The 21,401-nt window shown below is 48.0% G+C and overlaps 1 protein-coding gene across 1 annotated transcript in view; it reads left to right on the forward strand.

Annotated features, from left to right (window-relative positions):
* The window catches only part of LOC134980099 (acyl-coenzyme A thioesterase THEM4-like), a 66,576-nt gene extending 55,194 nt beyond the window's left edge, over window positions 1-11,382 (forward strand). The window contains exons 10-11 of the mRNA XM_063946754.1: window positions 2,033-2,157; window positions 8,929-11,382. Coding sequence (XP_063802824.1) covers window positions 2,033-2,157; window positions 8,929-8,975 — 172 coding nt within the window. The 3' untranslated portion in view covers window positions 8,976-11,382. The remainder of the gene's footprint in view (window positions 1-2,032; window positions 2,158-8,928) is intronic.
* The last annotated feature ends 10,019 nt before the right edge of the window (window positions 11,383-21,401 follow it).

Raw genomic sequence — 21,401 nt, forward strand, 5'->3', positions numbered from 1 at the left:
CATAGCTCCACCCCCTTTTTGTCTGATCGCTGCCTTTGTCAATGGGGACTCTGGAGGATGTGTGTCAGGCGCCGTGCAGCAGCAGCAGGGGAGACAGGCGCCGGCAGCGTGGTGTACTGCAGAGCAATGACAAGCAGCTCAGTCAGTCGGGCCGCTTGTCATTGCATGCTGGTGGGAAGCAGTGGGCCGGTCAGGATCGGTTTGCGGGCCGCATCCGGCCCGCGGGCCGTATTTTGCCCACCCCTATTCTAGACTCTTGTCATCGTTATGGACGTCTTCAATATCTTCTCGACTGGAAGGGGTATGGACCCGAGGAGAGGTCTTGGGTTTTCGCAGAAGATGTCCATGCTCCAAGGTTAATTCAGAACTTTCATTCCAAAAACCCTAACAAAGCTCGAAGGTGTTCGGAGACCACCCTCAGAGGGAGGGGTACTGTCACGCTGCAGGCGCTTACTGTGATCCGTCCTCTGCTGATGCAGCTGCCTGCGGCGCTCTGTGGCCGCGCAGGGACATGGCTGGGTCGGCGGCAGGAGTGACGGCTTCCGGAGGCTGTGGGAAGGACCTAGTGGCTTGCAGCTCCCTGGCGTGTCTGCAGTGCTGGGAGCGGCCATGTTGGAGACCAAGGTCAAGACCAATGAGCGTGACGGGTGAGTGTCTGCCAATCCTGTTTTCCTGCTGCCTATAAATAGGCTGGGATTATTGCATTCTGTGCCAGTGCTTTGTTGTGGTTACTCTGTGCCTTAGCTCTGTGCTCCCGCAGTTTGTTCTGTGCGTCTCTTGTTATTGGTCCCCGTCAGTCTCCGAGTTTTCAGCCGACTCTCGCTGCACAACGCTCAACAGCTCTCCAGTGCGCGGTCACGGTCAACTTCTCTCCCACCGGTGCCTTCGGATTCCACAGGATTCTCAGGGTGTTTCGCCAGTTTCAGCCTGAGTTCTTCATTCACGTCCTCGCATCATTCAGCAATCAGTCTTCACAGTCCCACGTTCACGTTTTCACATCATCCGGCCAACAGTCTTTACAGTTCTTCAGCCTCACCTTTGCATCATTCAACACACTCAACTTCACAGTTCGTCAGTCTTGTCCTTATATCATCCTAAGTATATTCCTCACAGTTCTTCTATCTCGGCCTCGTATCATTCAGTGACTTCATTCCCTGCAGTTTCCCGATCCTGAACTTATTAATCTCAGTCTTCCTACAGTCTCATTCTATCTGTTATCCTTAATAAATATATGAAAAGGAATTATCTTCGTCCTCCTTGTTTCCAGCACTCAGGAGCACCTGCTTCTTCGGTTGGTCTGAGTCCAAGGATCCACAAACACAGCCTGGTCTGACTGCAAGGTGGTGACTGATGACTGGGTAGTGCTTGATGGTCCTGATGACTGGGTTTTGCATGCATGTTGCCTGACGTCCAGATGTTGACTGATTACTGTGTGTTGCCTGGTGGGCCCGATGAATGCATAGTCCTTGATGTTATGGTCTGATGTTGCAGAGCCTAATAGATTGTGGCTAATTTACACTGAGTGGAGGATAACATGGCCTGCATGATTACAGGAAAGTATCTGGAAGTCTACCACTTACTGCAATATAAATGGGGATGTCTGTTGGAAAGCTAACAGTCAGTAGGGGTTGCGTTCGTGTCACCATACCGACACCAGGATCCCGGCATTTAGATGGCCAGCGGGGAAGGTGGTGAGTGCAACGAAGCGTGAACATGAGTGGGAATAGTCCGTGTTGGTCGGCTATTCAGCGTTCTGGATCCCGGCGTCGGTATTGTGATTGGCGGTCTCCTGACCGCCGGACACATAACCGCATCCCGTAAGTAGTGGATCTCTTGGGATGACTGGTGTATTCTACCAGTGGAAGGAGCTGCTACATCTGGAGTCCTGATGCCTTCTACTAGATTAAGGGCTCAGGAACTTGATATAAATAGGAATACCGCATGTAAACCTGAGGTTAATGTGTGAAATCTGCTAGACAGGAAGTGTCGGTACATACGTCTGGACGCTACTACAATCTGTCTCTCTCCACAGTCCGATTCCCATGGGTACTACTGTGCTCGTGGACAGTAACATAGAAAAAGAAGACGGTCGAAAAGTTTATGGTCGTTGCCAGATCCGGAGTCACAATGATCTGATCCTGCACGCAGATGCCACAGGTGAGAAATACTGACTATAACTGCTACCTATACTCCATGCTGTCACTGCACACTACACCTCTACTACTCTGTCACTGCACACTACATCCTCTACTACTCTGTCACTGCACACTACATCCTCTACTACTCTATCACTGCACACTACATCCTTTACTACTCTGTCACTGAACACTACATCCTCTACTACTCTGTCACTGCACACTACATCCTCTACTACTCTGTCACTGCACACTACATCCTCTACTACTCTGTCACTGCACACTACATCCTCTACTACTCTGTCACTGCACACTACATCCTCTACTACTCTGTCACTGCACACTACATCCTCTACTACTCTGTCACTGCACACTACATCCTCTACTACTCTGTCACTGAACACTACATCCTCTACTACTCTGTCACTGAACACTACATCCTCTACTACTCTATCACTGCACACTACACCTCTACTACTCTGTCACTGCACACTACATCCTCTACTACTCTGTCACTGCACACTACATCCTCTACTACTCTGTCACTGCACACTACATCCTCTACTACTCTGTCACTGCACACTACATCCTCTACTACTCTGTCACTGCACACTACATCCTCTACTACTCTGTCACTGCACACTACATCCTCTACTACTCTGTCACTGCACACTACATCCTCTACTACTCTGTCACACTGTCACGGCACACTCCATCCTCTACTACTCCGTCACATTGCCACTGCACACTACATCCTCTACTACTCTGTCACAATGTCACTGCACACTACATCCTCTACTACTCTGTCACTGCACACTACATCCTCTACTACTCTGTCACACTGTCACCGCACACTCCATCCTCTACTACTCCGTCACATTGCCAATGCACACTACATCCTCTACTACTCTATCACACTGTCACTGCACAATACATCCTCTACTACTCTGTCATACTGTCACTGCACACTACATCATCCACTACTCTGTCACTGCACACTACATCCTCTACTACTCTGTCACTGCACACTACATCCTCTACTACTCCGTCACACTGTCACTTCACACTACATCCTCTACTACTCTGTCATACTGTCACTGCACACTACATCCTCCACTACTCCGTCACTGCACACTACATCCTTTACTACTCTGTCACTGCACACTACATCCTCTACTACTCTGTCACTGCACACTACATCCTCTACTACTCTGTCATACTGTCACTGCACACTACATCCTCCACTACTCTGTCACTGCACACTACATCCTCTACTACTCCGTCACTACACACTACATCCTCTACTACTCTGTCACTGCACACTACATCCTCTACTACTCTGTCACACTGTCACCGCACGCTCCATCCTCTACTACTCCGTGACATTGCCAATACACACTACATCCTCTACTACTCTGTCACTGCACACTACATCCTCTACTACTCCGTCACACTGTCACTGCACACTACATCCTCTACTACTCTGTCACTGCACACTACAGCCTCTACTACTCTGTCATACTGTCACTGCACACTCCATCCTCTACTACTCCATTACACTGTCACTGCACATTACATCCTCTACTACTCTGTCACACTGTCACTGCACACTACATCCTCTACTACTTTGTCACACTGTCACTGCAAACTACATCCTCCACTACTCTGTCACTGCACACTACATCCTCCACTACTATGTCACTGCACACTACATCCTCTACTACTCCGTCACACTGTCACTGCACACTACATCCTCTACTACTCAGTCACACTGTCACTGCACACTACATCCTCTACTACTCTGTCACACTGTCACTGCACACTACATCCTCTACTACTCTGTCATACTGTCACTGCACACTACATCCTCCACTACTCTGTCACTGCACACTACATCCTCTACTACTCCGTCACTGCACACTACATCCTTTACTACTCTGTCACTGCACACTACATCCTCTACTACTCTGTCACTGCACACTACATCCTTTACTACTCTGTCACACCGTCACGGCACACTCCATCCTCTACTGCTCCGTCACATTGCCACTGCACACTACATCCTCTACTACTCTGTCACAATGTCACTGCAGACTACATCCTCTACTACTCTGTCACTGCACACTACATCCTCTACTACTCTGTCACTGCACACTACATCCTCTACTACTCCGTCACTGCACACTACATCCTTTACTACTCTGTCACTGCACACTACATCCTCTACTACTCTGTCACTGCACACTCCATCCTTTACTACTCTGTCACACTGTCACGGCACACTCCATCCTCTACTACTCCGTCACATTGCCACTGCACACTACATCCTCTACTACTCTGTCACAATGTCACTGCAGACTACATCCTCTACTACTCTGTCACTGCACACTACATCGTCTACTACTCCGTCACACTGTCACTGCACACTACATCCTCTACTACTCTGTCACTGCACACTACATCCTCTACTACTCTGTCACACTGTCACTGCACACTACATCCTCTACTACTCCATTACACTGTCACTGCACATTACATCCTCTACTACTCTGTCACACTGTCACTGCACACTACATCTTCTACTACTCTGTCACACTGTCACTGCAAACTACATCCTCAACTACTCTGTCACACTGTCACTGCACACTACATCCTCTACTACTCTGTCACTGCACACTACATCCTCTACTACTCTGACACACTGTCACTGCACACTACATCCTCTACTACTCTGTCACTGCACACTACATCCTCTACTACTCTGACACTGTCACTGCACACTACATCCTCTACTACTCCGTCACACTGTCACTGCACACTACATTCTCTACTACTCAGTCACACTGTCACTGCACACTACATCCTCTACTACTCTGTCACTGCACACTACATCCTCTACTACTCTGTCACACTGTCACTGCACACTACATCCTCTACTACTCCATTACACTGTCACTGCACATTACATCCTCTACTACTCTGTCACACTGTCACTGCACACTACATCTTCTACTACTCTGTCACACTGTCACTGCAAACTACATCCTCAACTACTCTGTCACACTGTCACTGCACACTACATCCTCTACTACTCTGTCACTGCACACTACATCCTCTACTACTCTGACACACTGTCACTGCACACTACATCCTCTACTACTCTGTCACTGCACACTACATCCTCTACTACTCTGACACTGTCACTGCACACTACATCCTCTACTACTCCGTCACACTGTCACTGCACACTACATTCTCTACTACTCAGTCACATTGTTACCGCACACTACATCCTCTACTACTCTATCATACTGTTACTGCACACTACATCCTCTACTACTCTGTCACACTGTCACTGCACACTACATCCTCTACTACTCTGTCACTGCACACAACATCCTCTACTACTCTGTCACACTGTCACCGCACACTCCATCCTCTATTACTCTGTCATACTGTCACTGCACACTACATCCTCTACTACTCTGTCACACTGTCACTGCACACTACATCTTCTACTACTCTGTCATACTGTCACTGCACACTACATCCTCTACTACTCTGACACTGTCACTGCACACTACATCTTCTACTACTCCGTCACACTGTCACTGCACACTACATTCTCTACTACTCAGTCACACTGTCACTGCACACTACATCCTCTACTACTCTGTCATACTGTCACTGCACACTACATCCTCTACTACTCTGTCACTGCACACTACATCCTCTACTACTCTGTCACTGCACACTACATCCTCTACTACTCTGTCACTGCACACTACATCCTCTACTACTCTGTCACTGCACACTACATCCTCTACTACTCTGTCACACTGTCACTGCACACTACATCCTCTACTACTCTGTCACACTGTCACTACATCCTCTACTACTCTGTCACACTGTCACTGCATACTACATCCTTTACTACTCTGTCACACTGTCACTGCACACTACATCCTCTACTACTCTGTCACACTGTCACTGCACACTACATCCTCTACTACTCTGTCATACTGTTACTGCACACTACATCCTCTACTACTCAGACAGCGGTGATTTGGGTTAGAAAATGAGCGTGGGCCACAGAAGGCTTAGGATGAGAGACGGCAGGGTTTGGTGAAGAAGTGGGTCTTGAGAGCCCGTTTGAAGTTCTGTAGAGAGGTGGAGAGTCTGAGGGGGAGAGGTAGGGAATTCCAGAGAAAGGGAGCAGCACATGCAAAATCTTGGAGGTAGGAGTGGGAGGAGGTAATTAGAAGGCAGGAGAAGCGGCATGTATTAGCAGAATGAAGAGGACGGGTGGGAGTGTAAAGGGAGATAAGGTCAGAGATGTAACTGGGAGAGGAGTGGGTGAGGGCTTTGTAAGTGAGTGTGAGAAGCTTGAAATGGATTCTGAAGGGGAAGGGAAGCCAGTGAAGGGCTAGTAGGAGAGGAGAGTTGGATGTAGTGCGTTTGGTGAGGAAGATGAGCCGGGCTGCACCATTGAGGATAGACTGGAGTGGAGAGAGGTATGTGTCAGGGATGCCAGTCAGGAGGAGATTACAGTAGTCCAGTCTGGAGATGACCAGTGAGTGGATAAGGGTCTTAGTGGCATTCTGGGTGAGAAAGGGTCTGATCCTGGAAATATTTTTGAGATGAAAATGACAGGTTTGTGATAGGTGCTGAATGTGTGGTTTGAAGGAGAGGGAGGAGTCAAGGGTTACTCCAAGACAGCGCACTTGGGGGCTGGAGAAGATAGTCTTGCCATCGATAGGTAATAATATTGTGGGAGGTGAGGTTGTGCGGGATTGTGGGAAGATGATCAGCTCAGTCTTAGACATGTTAAGTTTAAGAAAGTGCTAGGACATCCAAGAAGAGATAGGAGAGAGACAGTTGGATACACGAGTGAGGAGAGCAGGTGAGAGGTCAGGGTAGAAAAAGGTAGATTTGAGTGTCATCAGCATAGAGATGATATTGTAAGTCAAAAGTGCTAATGAGCTCTCTTAAAGAGGATGTATAGAGAGAAAAGGAGATGACCAAGAACAGAGCCTTGGGGGACACCTACAGTTAGTGGAAGTGGGGCGGGGATGGGGGTGGAGCCACGAGAGGAGACAGAGAAGGAACGGTCAGAGAGGTAGGAGGACTGCCAGGAGTAGGCAGTATCACGCAGACCAAGGATTTGCAGAAGGAGAGGGTGGTCCACAGTGTCAAAAGCAGTAGAGAGGTCAAGGAGAATAAGCAAAGAGTAGTAACCCTTGGATCTAGCAGATAGGAGGTCATTGCAGACTTTTGTGAGGGCAGTTTCAGTGGAGTGGAGAGGATGGAAGCCAGACTGGAATGGGTCAAGTAGTGGGAGAAAAGAAAGAAAGGCAGTCAGGCAGTTAAAGACAATATGCTCAAGGAGTTTGGAGGCAAAAGGAAGAAGAGAGATGGGTCGATAGTTGGAGAGAGTGTTTGGATCATGGGTAGGTTTTCTTAAGAATAGCAGAGATGAGTGCATGCTTGAAGGCAGAGGGGACAGGGCCTGATGATAGGGAGAGATTGAAGAGGTGGGCAAGATGGGAGCAGGAGAGAGGTAGCAGAAGAGGCGGGTGGGGATAGGGTCAAGTAGGGAGGTGGAGGGGAGTGAGGAATGAATGAGGGCCATGACTTCCTCACCAGATACAAGGGAGAAAGATGTCAGAGTTGGTAAGAGGGAAGGGGAGGGGTGGTAAGGGATAGGAGGTGGCTGGTTACTGATTTTTTGGTGGGATGTGATGTCCTGATGTATGGAGTCAATTTTGGATGTGAAGTAAGTGGCAAAGTCAAGAGCAGAGAGTGAAGGGGGAAGACAAGGTGGAGGTGGGCAGAGGAGGGAGTTGAGAGTGGCAAAGAGGCGCCGGGGGTTGGAAGACTGGGAGGATATGAGGTTCTTGAAGTATGACTGTTTAGCGAGGGAAAGGGCAGCACTGAATGATGAGAGCATAAGTTTGAAGTGTAAGTCTGCCTTAGAGCGCGATTTCCTTCAGTGTCGCTCACCAGTACGTGAGCATTTTTGCAGATATCTGGTGCATTTAATGTGCCAGGGTTGAGGTGTTGATCTGCAAGGGTGAATAGTGGTTGGTGGGTGACAGAGTCAAGAGCAGAAGTAAAGGAAGCATTGTATAGGGATGTGGCTTGTTCAGGGCATGAGAGAGGCAGTATAGGAGAGAGAAGTGAGTCGAGTAGGGAGGATAGGGAAGTGGTGTCGATAGCCTCAATGTTGCGTTTAGTGATGGTAGCCTTAGGAGGTAGAGATGGAGTAGCAGATAGAGATAAGTTAATGGAGAGCAGGTGCTGGTCTGAGAGGGGAAATGGGGAGTTGGAGAAATCAGAAATATCACAGCGGTGAGTGAAGACCAGATCCAGTGAGCTCCCATTCACATGGGAGGGGGAGGAGGTCCACTGGGAGAGACCGAGTGAAGATGTAAGGTTAAGGAGTTTAGAGGAAGAGGATTTTGTTGGCATATCAATTGGGATGTTGAAGTCAACTAAGGTAATGGAGGGAATGTCAGAAGAGAGGAAGTGAGGAAGCCAGGAAGCAAAGTTGTCAAGGAATTTGGAGTGCATGCCAGGGTGGAGGGAAATTACAGCTACTCGTAGATGGACAGGTTGAGAGAGGCGAATCGCATGAACCTCAAATGTAGAGAATGTAAGGGATGTTCAGGGGGGATGAGTTGGTAGGAGTAGCTAGAGGGTAAAAGGATCCCAACACCACCGCCTAGGCGACCCCTATGTTTGTCTATTGTTCTCCAGTCATTACTGATTATTTTCTTACTATTTTGTCTAGTTCTCTTTATTAAGTTGGAGTCTACAGGACATGGCAGTGTAGTCTGACAGCCGCGTATGTCCTGGCTTGGGATGTCTATAGAAAGAGATGTGACATAAACGATGTATCCTGAGCCGCCTTATACTGAAAGCTGCCCCTTCACCTCTCCTCAATATGGACTTCAGAGATGATCCGCCATGATCGGCAATGGTTACCGCACATTGTGATGTATTGTTCTGTCACAGTATACAATGCTCAGCTCCTCGTACTATGATCATACCCCGGCCTCCTGCTGACGTCAGCCCCCAGCTCTGTACTGAGACATGGAGACATCCTGCAGTGGGGCCAGCTCTGTGTACTGTATCTATGGACAGTAGGTGCCCCGTGTTACAGTATCTGCTCTGTGTCTATACCCAGGGAGATGCTCATTAGAGATCACTTATGTGACTGTGCCTATGGATATGATCAGTAGAGATCAGTTCTGAGTCTGTTGCCCATGGGGATGCCCCACTAGGGGTTGGGTTCAGATTCTCGGCAAGCAGAATCCCAACGGTCAAGATGCCGACAGCGGCATCCCAACAGTCAGAATCCTGATGGATCACGGTAAGTATTGAAACACTAACCCTATCCGTCCCCTCCCTCAGCCTAACCCTAACCTCCCCTCCCTCAGCCTAACCCTAATACCTCCCCTCCCGCAGCCTAACCCTAACCTCCCCTCCCGCAGCCTATCCCTAACTTCCCCTCCCTCAGCCTAACCCTAATACCTCCCCTCCCGCAGCCTAACCCTAACACCTCCTCTCACGCAGTCTAACCCTAACAACTCCCCTCCCTCAGCCTAACCCTAACCTCCCCTCCCTCAGCCTAACCCTAACCTCCTCACGCGCAGCCTAACCCTAACACCTCCCCTCCCTCAGCCTAACCCTAACCTCCTCTCCCGCAGCCTAACCCTAACCTCCCCTCCCTCAGCCTAACCCTAGCACCTCCCTTCCCGCAGCCTAATCCTCCCCCTAGTGTCTAACCCAAACCCCCCCTCTCCCGCAGCCTTACCCTAACCTTCCCGCAGCCTAATCCTCCCCCTAGTGCCTAACCCTAACCCCCCCTCTCCTGCAGCCTTACCCTAACCTTCCCTTCCCGCAGCCTAATCCTCCCCCTAGTGCCTAACCCCCCCTCTCCTGCAGCCTTACCCTAACCTTCCCTTCCCGCAGCCTAATCCTCCCCCTAGTGCCTAGCTCTAACTCACCCCTCCCGCAGCCTAATGCTCCCCCTAGTGCCTAACCCTAACCCACCCTCTCCTGCATCCTTACCCTAACCACCTCTCCCGCAGCCTAATCCTCCCCCTAGTGCCTAACCCTAACCCCCCCTCTCCCGCAGCCTAATCCTCCCCCTAGTGCCTAACCCTAACCCACCCTCTCCTGCATCCTTACCCTAACCACCTCTCCCGCAGCCTAATCCTCCCCCTAGTGCCTAACCCTAACCCCCCCTCTCCCGCAGCCTTACCCTAACCTTCCCTTTCCGCAACCTAATCCTCTCCCTAGTGTCTAACCCAAACCCTCCTCTCCCGCAGCCTTACCCTAACCTTCCCTTCCCGCAGCCTAATCCTCCCACTAGTGCCTAACCCTAACCCCCCCTCTCCCGCAGCCTTACCCTAACCTTCCCTTCCCGCAGCCTAATCCTCCCCCTAGTGTCTAACCCAAACCCCCCCTCTCCTGCAGCCTTACCCTAACCATCCCTTCCCGCAGCCTAATCCTCCCCCTAGTGTCTAACCCTAACCCACCCCTCCGCAGCCTTACCCTAACTGTCCCTTCCCGCAGCCTAATCCTCCCACTAGTGCCTAACCTTTCCATACTTACCTTCAGATTCCCATAGTCGGCAGTCTGACTTCCAGGATTCTGACTGCATCCCTCCACTAGAGATCCCTTCTGGTTCTGTGCCCACTGAGGTACCCACTAGAGATCCCTTCTGGTTCTGTGCCCACTGAGGTACCCACTAGAGATCCCTTCTGGTTCTGTGCCCACTGAGGTACCCACTAGAGATCATGTCTGGGTCTGTGCCCATGGAGGTACCCACTAGAGATCACGTCTGGGTCTGTGCCCATGGAGGTACCCACTAGAGATCACTTCTGGGTCTTTGCCCATGGAGGTACCCACTAGAAGGGCAGCATATCTTCTCATACACACACAATACCTCTACTGGTAACACTATACCATTTCTGGACCAATTTGGCTGCGGCACATAAAAAAAATGTTTGTACCGCACCCCTAGATTGTGAGCTCTTTTGGGTATTCAGAGTGAAATGTATTAAATATATGACTGGTGTATAACAGCACGTAACACGGTCATTACTTCTCTTTCAGTATGTTTTGCTGTTTTATTTTATCCTTATTGTTGTTCCTTATAAAGATGTTAATAGAACATTTTATAGATAATATCCTTTATATTTATTCAGTTGTATTATGCTAGCATTGGATACTTATATCATCGCACCTGTAATGTCTCGCTCCGTAAAGCTGGCTGCACACCTATACAATGAGTGGCCTGACCACCCGATATTGTCTGTACGGGCCGACCACTGTATTGGTGTGTATACTGTGACGTTGCAGGAGTGTTAGCCGATTTGACGCTGCTGCATCGGTCGGGATCGGGAGGTTGCATCTTATGTACTGTGTAATATTTGTTGGCCCGACCTCCCGGCCCCATAGAAGCCCGTACACACAGCTGTTTGTAGTACAGTGTGTAGGGGTGTCATAGGAGCTGACAGCAGGTCAAGCTGGGGACACACTGCTCTGCTGACTGGGGGCCTGATTCAGATGTGGTTGGAGGAGCTGTCGCTGCTACTTACATAGAAGCAGCAGCATTGGAATAATAAAGGTCCGAGCAAGAGGCCAGGAAATCTTTGTCCTCTGATTGGAGATTCTGGCATCATCCCACCCCCACTACAGCGGGGACACGTCTCCGTTTTGAGAAATATGCCGTCACTGCCCCCTCCCCACAACCAAACGGCGTCACACCTACAATCATTGCCAGTCTGCTGCCACAGTCCGACTGAAATTGCAAAGCCATACTGCTCGGGCGCCTGCGCAAAAGTACTGAACATCCGTATTTTGCTGTATGTGCCACCATTACCTGAATCAAGCCCTGGAGCATTAACCCGAACAGAAGAGTGATGGTAAAAGTGTGCGCCCCGCTTAACTCAATAGTGTTTCATCTACTTGCAGTCAAAGGGTCTTTGTTGGGGGAGAAGGGAGCGGGGATTTCTCCAGTGGATCTGCCATTTGGTCATTGCTGATAGTGCAGTTTTATATTTGTATTATTCCTCTCATTTACACAAAGTGCCACTGCCAAAGTGCCACTGCCTAGGAAATACATAAGTATGAAACCAGCCCTGTTGTACAAGTCATTCCATGATTGGTTGCCAGACCAGAATTCAAGCAGCGTTACGTGAACCCAATACCCTCAGCGTTCCACATGGCCTACTGACGCCTCTTTACATAGTGTCCTATGTCGGCCTGTTGGCTTCCTGGCATTATATCTGCCCCACCTGCATTGTACATAATTTTGCCCATTAGAGAACAATTTTGCTGCTGCGATCAGGTCTGAATTAGGCCCATAGTTCCTATTAGATGTGCTGGATGAGGTCTGATCTCCGCCAGGTTAGACCATCCCCAGAGAGAACGTTACGCTGCGTCCTGAACATGTTGTGCTATGTAAATGAGACCCAGTGTACAGTACAACATGCAAACACTTCACTTTCTATTACTCTCCAGGCATCTGGAGAATGTACAGTATGACACATGTGTGCCCGATGTGCCCTGTCCTTCCTTGTTGTCAGCAGAGTGCTGGCAGCTGCCCGCCCTCGTGTCTGGGACTGTGAGCAGGAAAGAGGAAGCTACTGGCAGTGACAGGACCCGGCTGGGGATCTCTAGGACTCCAGTCCCTGTCGTCTGTGAAGCACCATGCTCCATCTGACCGTCTGTAACAGACACTGGGGAGCACGACTTCCGATTAAACCAAGCTAAGACACCTGGATAGAAAACCGGGCACATAGGCACACAGGTAGAAGACCATAAAGATTAGTAACCAAGCGATGAATAGGGAGAAACATTAGTAATCAGGTGTGGACAAGTAAGACAAGTATAGACAGGAATAACCAAGTCACAAGTACTGAATAGGAAACCCAAGAGTGGCCAAACGCAACCAGATTGTGTATATGCTCAACATCGCGTAACGGGTAGGAAGGGACATAACCCAGGTGTAAGTACACAAGCCATCTGCAGACAGGTGTAAATGCTGAGATAACGGCACAGGTAGGAAGGGACATAACCCAGGTGTAAGTACACAAGCCATCTGCGGACAGGTGTAAATGCTGAGACAATGGCACAGGTAGGAAGGGACATAACCCAGGTGTAAGTACACAAGCCATCTGCGGACAGGTGTAAATGCTGAGACAATGGCACAGGTAGGAAGGGACATAACCCTGGTGTAATTACACAAGCCATCTGCGGATAGGTGTAAATGCTGAGATAATGGCACAGGTAGGAAGGGACATAACCCAGGTGTAAGTACACAAGCCATCTGTGGACAGGTGTAAATGCTGATAACAGCACAGGTAGGAAGGGACATAACCCAGGTGTAAGTACACAAGCCATCTGCGGACAGGTGTAAATGCTGAGATAACAGCACAGGTAGGAAGGGACATAACCCAGGTGTAAGTACACAAGCCATCTGCGGACAGGTGTAAATGCTGAGATAATGGCACAGGTAGGAAGGGACTTAACCCAGGTGTAAGTACACAAGCCATCTGTGGACAGGTGTAAATGCTGAGATAATGGCACAGGTAGGAAGGGACATAACCCAGGTGTAAGTACACAAGCCATCTGCGGACAGGTGTAAATGCTGAGACAATGGCACAGGTAGGAAGGGACATAACCCAGGTGTAAGTACACAAGCCATCTGCGGACAGGTGTAAATGCTGAGATAACAGCACAGGTAGGAAGGGACATAACCCAGGTGTAAGTACACAAGCCATCTGCGGACAGGTGTAAATGCTGAGATAACGGCACAGGTAGGAAGGGACATAACCCAGGTGTAAGTACACAAGCCATCTGCGGACAGGTGTAAATGCTGAGACAATGGCACAGGTAGGAAGGGACATAACCCAGGTGTAAGTACACAAGCCATCTGCAGACAGGTGTAAATGCTGAGATAACGGCACAGGTAGGAAGGGACATAACCCTGGTGTAAGTACACAAGTCATCTGCGGACTAGTGATGAGCGAGGTTCGGTTTTACTCGGTTCTCAAAACGGCATCTTATTGGCTATCCAAAACACGTGACATCCGTGAGCCAATAAGATGCCGTTTTGAGAACCGAGTAAAACCGAATCCGCTCATCACTACTGCGGACAGGTGTAAATGCTGAGATAATGGCACAGGTAGGAAGGGACATAACCCAGGTGTAAGTACACAAGTCATCTGCGGACAGGTGTAAATGCTGAGATAATGGCACAGGTAGGAAGGGACATAACCCAGGTGTAAGTACACAAGCCATCTGCAGACAGGTGTAAATGCTGAGACAATGGCACAGGTAGGAAGGGACATAACCCAGGTGTAAGTACACAAGCCATCTGCGGACAGGTGTAAATGCTGAGACAATGGCACAGGTAGGAAGGGACATAACCCAGGTGTAAGTACACAAGCCATCTGCAGACAGGTGTAAATGCTGAGATAACGGCACAGGTAGGAAGGGACATAACCCAGGTGTAAGTACACAAGCCATCTGCGGACAGGTGTAAATGCTGAGATAATGGCACAGGTAGGAAGGGACATAACCCAGGTGTAAGTACACAAGCCATCTGCGGACAGGTGTAAATGCTGAGATAATGGCACAGGTAGGAAGGGACATAACCCAGGTGTAAGTACACAAGCCATCTGTGGACAGGTGTAAATGCTGAGATAATGGCACAGCTAGGAAGGGACATAACCCAGGTGTAAGTACACAAGCCATCTGCGGACAGGTGTAAATGCTGAGATAACGGCACAGGTAGGAAGGGTCATAACCCAGGTGTAAGTACACAAGTCATCTGCGGACAGGTGTAAATGCTGAGATAATGGCACAGGTAGGAAGGGACATAACCCAGGTGTAAGTACACAAGCCATCTGCGGACAGGTGTAAATGCTGAGACAATGGCACAGGTAGGAAGGGACATAACCCTGGTGTAAGTACACAAGTCATCTGCGGACAGTTGTAAATGCTGAGATAATGGCACAGGTAGGAAGGGACATAACCCAGGTGTAAGTACACAAGTCATCTGTGGACAGGTGTAAATGCTGAGATAACAGCACAGGTAGGAAGGGACATAACCCAGGTGTAAGTACACAAGCCATCTGCGGACAGGTGTAAATGCTGAGATAATGGCACAGGTAGGAAGGGACATAACCCAGGTGTAAGTACACAAGTCATCTGTGGACAGGTGTAAATGCTGAGATAACAGCACAGGTAGGAAGGGACATAACCCTGGTGTAAGTACACAAGCCATCTGCGGACAGTTGTAAATGCTGAGATAATGGCACAGGTAGGAAGGGACATAACCCAGGTGTAAGTACACAAGTCATCTGTGGACAGGTGTAAATGCTGAGATAACAGCACAGGTAGGAAGGGACATAACCCAGGTGTAAGTACACAAGCCATCTGCGGACAGGTGTAAATGCTGAGATAATGGCACAGGTAGGAAGGGACATAACCCAGGTGTAAGTACACAAGCCATCTGCGGACAGGTGTAAATGCTGAGATAATGGCACAGGTAGGAAGGGACATAACCCAGGTGTAAGTACACAAGCCATCTGCGGATAGGTGTAAATGCTGAGATAACGGCACAGGTAGGAAGGGACATTACCCTGGTGTAAGTACACAAGCCATCTGCGGACAGGTGTAAATGCTGAGATAACAGCACAGGTAGGAAGGTACATTACCCTGGTGTAAGTAAACAAGACATCTGCGGACAGGTGTAAATGCTGAGACAATGGCACAGGTAGGAAGGGACATAACCCAGGTGTAAGTACACAAGTGACAATGCTAAATTCCTATGTCGTATAAACAACCCTTATGAAGCTAAGAACACTGTACGCTGTTTACTTAAGAAATACCGTAATGGTACGCTATTTGCGTAACGATCGCTCAGCCGTAGGCGAGACGCTCAAGCGTCACGTTCGCTCACGGCCCAGCGATCACAGGACACGTTATTGGTTATGTCTAGGGGAAAGATTCGCTGTAACGTAGCGTACGCTCGAGACCACGAGGAGGTCACCAGCGGTGCAGACGCTCACAGCACAATACCTTTATATTTAAACCTTTTAACAATGTAATGCGCTATATACCTTAATGTGAATACAGGGTGTAAATGCAACTTTGTGTAACCTGACTACCTACAAAGCTGTTTGAGCGTCACCGACGCTCAAGTGAACACTTAACACTATAGTAAATACACAGATACTGTTTTAGGGTTCCAAAGCCTATTATCTGTATTATCTCTAGTATACTTGTAAAAGAGTAACACAGTACATATGATACACTACAATATAACAAAGCCTTCCTAACCAAACACCTAACTAAGGGATAAACTACAATACTATCCTGATCTAGTACAATACAATACAATACTATACAATAAAGTTTAGTCTAGGGGAGTTACGAGAGAAAAGAGAAAATAGAGAGAGAGAGATAGACACAGAGGGAGAGAGAGGAATTGGCTCACAGAAAGACAATGATTACGGAGAGAACTTACGCACAAAGGGTATGATCGCCTGCGCCTCGATATCCAGCTCCCGATTATCAGCAGATAACCGTTGATGAGAGAGTGAGAGCTGGATGTGGTCGGCCTGCCTATTTATGCCCCACACACAATGCAATCTCCTGGTCCTACAATCCTTCAGTTTATTGGACACAGGAATTCGGCCCTGTACTGTAACCAAAGGTCATAGGTTGATTCATACAGGTGGGCTGTGCTGAGTTTAAACGGCTCAGGTGGGTGGGAAACTGGGTTTCCCGCCGCATACCTGAGTATGGGTAAATAATAGAAATGGACATAAACTTCTTATGTTCATAACTATTCGCACGAGCGATTAATACGCTCCAAACCAACACCGGAATATTGCTAATTAAATACTCTTCCGATGGGTACCAAATACTGCTGTATGACTCCTGTTAGACCCTTCGTACAATACAAAGAGGGATTCCTCCGCTCAGGGACATTCTATCTAAACCAAACTTACAGAAACTATTGAGGGGAACATGATCTATAAACGACATTAATTGTGAACTTTTGTAACGAATGAGTCGCACGCTACGATCACATAAACTCTACCGTAAATGCGCATACTGCGCGTGCGAGTGCACGCTATTGCGGGTATGCGCTTCCACGGGAGAGCGTACGCATGCGCAGCACGGACCAGTGTGCGGTGCAAATATGGTATCGTGCATGGAGACATTTTTCTGACTTCGACAGTCCACCCTTTGGCAGTCAATAATAACTGCCACAAAATTTTTAAGGAGAAAAATGTAAGTCAGGGGTTAATTGATTTCCATGGTGGGGAAAGGAGGAAGAATGGAGTAGGTGTGAAGAGAGTATGACCTAGTGAGAAAGCAGGAGCATGTGTGTATGAGTCCATGTTTGGGGGGGTCATGTATCATCGTGCCGTACGTGTGGTAAATCAAGCTTCGAGGTATTGCGAAGTATACATTTGAATTCCTTCTTATCCTGTGGTACAGGTCTGTGGATGGGCTGTCAAACTCTACCGAGCTCATTTCGGCTGTGGTTGTAACACAATGGGGATGCACATTTTAGTTGATGATACATGAATTGGGGGGGGTATGTGGTTGCTGCTATCTGTGCCTGTATTCCCTATCGACTATGTGTGTTATTACCTGAGGGTTGCAGAGATGAAGATAAAGAACACTTACGAAAAATGCAATGATATTCTATGTCAGGTTAATGTACGTTCGTCGATTGAGGTCTTGATTGGTGTCGTTTGATTGCAGTCTTCTTCTTTGTGCTTTTGCTCATAAATCGTGAGTAAAGCAAACAACGTCCATGGATTTACAAAAAAATGTTGGGCTAGCGTGATTTTAAAGTTCCTAGGGAAACTGGGGTACCCATGGCATTGTCCATAAAATCTTGTATATCAGGTCGTCTGCTCTTCTTCTTTCCATCTTTCCGTTGTCGGCCCCTTGGCTCATCAGGTCCTTCGTCTACGTGGGTCTTTGTACCTCGGAGGAAAACATAGAAATGGGTGAAAGACGGACCGTATACTCATTACATCATTACGTCATGGTTTCTAGCATTGGGTCATAAATCAAATCCAGGTTAATTACAGTTTCCTCACTCCTCAAGCTCATCACTTTCGTACTTTGTTTACACCTCATCAAAGCCTGCCCGCATCTAAATATCAATCCAATAGATATAACGACACCTAAGATACACAGGAGAAACTTTCCAACATCCATTATGACTCCTTGAGCCCACTCTCCCAAACCGGAGAACCAATTTCGCGGGTTCAACCATGACACCCAACCAGTCAGCTCATTACCTACAGCAGCAAGGGTGAGATTGTGTTTCCGACGAAATTCCCACTTTAATTGCAGAATATCATCCATCTTTTGGTCTATGACCTCTACCGGATCCTCGGTGTTATTTGTGATATACGTGCAACACTTTATACCGTACTGTGTTGCCAATGTAACACAATATCCGCCTGTTACTGCTGTAAGGTAATTAAGAACCATCCTATGCTGAACTAGTTCTGTTTTGTAAGCTTGAAGTTCTCTTCCTGTGTATCTAAACGTGTCATCATACATTTCAGTGATATTATCTAACAAATTGGCGAGTGCGGAAATGTATTTATAATTCATCACTCCTCGAGCGGTACGAGTGAAATCTAACGCTACCAGAACCTGAATCCCGGTGGATTCATGGATAAGATCAGAGGCCGGATGCTCTAACCTTTCTGACAGTTGTCTTTTAACTCGGTGTTCGTAGTGAGTGTGAGTATAAGGAGCTTGGGCACCACGGTGTATGTCCTTCATTTTGTCATGTGTTACAGTCATCACTTCAGGCAATACTTTTCCAATATAACACAATCCTTCAGAGTTTGGGGCAAGCCACTTGTACGCCTTTCTCCCGCATATGAAATATGCATCATCGGGGAGAACATAAGGGACGGAGAAGGACATGACCATGTTACAAACCTTCCAGGTGAAATCTCCTGACCCTAATTCTTCCATCTGCCTAATGCACGTATCGGTCTGTACGATATGTGCACAGTATCCTGGTGATACCTCTCCAACTCTAGTAATCCTATTTCCTAAGGTATATCGATACCGAAAAGATTTTCCTCTACTGGCTATGTGGCGTACGAGCTCTGTATCTGTAGGCATTCTATCTGCTCTGTGTGAAAAGGTCATGGAAAGGTTGCTCCATGACACTTCCCAATTTCCCGGTTTTCTGGGATTGGAGATGTTAAAACATAAGAGGGACCTATCCACATGGTATTGGTGGAGCTTCAAACTAGGAGGGCTGGAGATGTTAAACCTCCGGTCCACCGGTCTCCCACCACTTAGCTCAAGTACTTCCCCTAACGTTAAAGGAAATGGTACTAGCCCTGATTTGCTGTGACCCTGAGGTACTTGAGAGCATACCCAACAATCTGTTTGGTTCAACACGTTACCCACTAGAGAGTGATAGTCACTCAATGGATGCCGGTCCATATGGATATTAAAACTAGATTGGCATTGCTTTATGCATTCATCTTCAACCAGATTACCACAGAGCCTACAGATACAATTTTCCTCAGCTAACAATCCATCACAATTTCTTCTATCGGATCGTTTTCTGATACTCGCCTTTGCTTGTTGGATTGGTTGATCTTGGAAAACTACGCCTCCATCATCATAATCGGAACCCATTCCAGAACCTCTCTCGACCTCTATGGTACTCTCGCCGGAACAGACTGCTCTGGTCAACATCATGGTTAACATCAAAATCCGGATCACAGTCTCTTTGGGCAAGTCCATCTCTGAGGAGGAAATGGAGAAGAATGAGAAAGGGGAAAAAGAAATATCAAGGGAGAAGGGATGGGAAGTGGAGAAAAACAATAAAAGGGAGAAGGGAGTCGACAACTGCTTTCGATCTTCAAGGCTCAGGTGCCGCCTCAGTCCTCCTGGAACAGACACTCCAGTGATACAACCTCTACCGTCTGTTCCTTATCACGGGACTTCTCTGGGTCAGCAACCTTCTTGCAGTGGGATGAATGGACCCAAGTCTCTCTCTCAGCAACCTTCAATGCTGTGGTGCTAGTCAATAAGACCTGGTATGGTCCTTCCCATCTATCAATAAGACAACCTGAGCGTAGAAAATTTCGTATCATTACATAATCCCCAGGTTCAATGTCATGACAATTACTATCTGGTAAATCAGGAATCACCAACTTCAGATTATCATTTTGACTCCTCAACTGCTTACTCATGTTAATCAAGTACTTTACAGTTACTTCATTGTTACATTTCAAATCATCCTGAGGGTTAATCATGACATGCGGTTGTCGACCAAACAGAATTTCAAAAGGAGACAGATTAAGAGGGGACCTGGGAGTGGTTCTGATGCTATATAAAACAATGGGTAAAGCTTCTGGCCATGTCAATCCTGTCTCTGCCATTACTTTACTCAATTTATTTTTAATAGTGCTGTTCACTCTCTCGACCTTCGCACTCGCCTGTGGACGGTACGGAGTGTGCAGCTTGCTATCAATTCCCATCAACTTACACATTCCTTGAAAGACATCACCTGTAAAATGGGTACCCCTATCACTTTCAATGATTCTAGGGATACCATATCTACATACAAATTCCTGCACAATTTTCTTAGCTGTAAACATGGCGGTATTTGTAGCTGCTGGAAAAGCTTCGACCCAATTCGAGAAAACATCTATACAGACAAGTACATACTTTAAGTTTCTACATGGGGGCAATTGGATGAAGTCAATTTGTATTACTTGGAAAGGGCCGCCGGCAGGTGGGATATGGGAGGGTTCTGTAGGTATTGCCTTTCCAATATTCTTTCTCAGACAGGTAAGGCATGACATTGCTCTTTTACCAGCATGAGAGGAGAATCCTGGGGCGCACCAGTATGCTCTTACCAATTTGCACATCCCCTCCTTGCCTAGATGAGTCAGCCCGTGAGCTGCTTCAGCCAGACATGGAAGGTATGCCCTGGGGGCCACTGGTTTACCATGTCCATCCGTCCAGAGCCCTGAGGGCTCCTGGCCATATCCCTTTGCCCTCCAGACTGCTCTCTCTTGAGTGGAACACAAATTCTGCATCTCACACAACTTCTGTGTGTTGATGGTATTAAATACCATCAACTGTGTGGTGTCTGTCCGTATGGGGGTAGCAGCTGCAAGCTTTGCAGCTTCGTCTGCTCGGCTGTTACCAAGGGATACTGGGTCT

This window comes from Pseudophryne corroboree, chromosome 12 (genome assembly GCF_028390025.1).
Source record: "Pseudophryne corroboree isolate aPseCor3 chromosome 12, aPseCor3.hap2, whole genome shotgun sequence".
Taxonomy (NCBI): Eukaryota; Metazoa; Chordata; class Amphibia; order Anura; family Myobatrachidae; genus Pseudophryne; species Pseudophryne corroboree.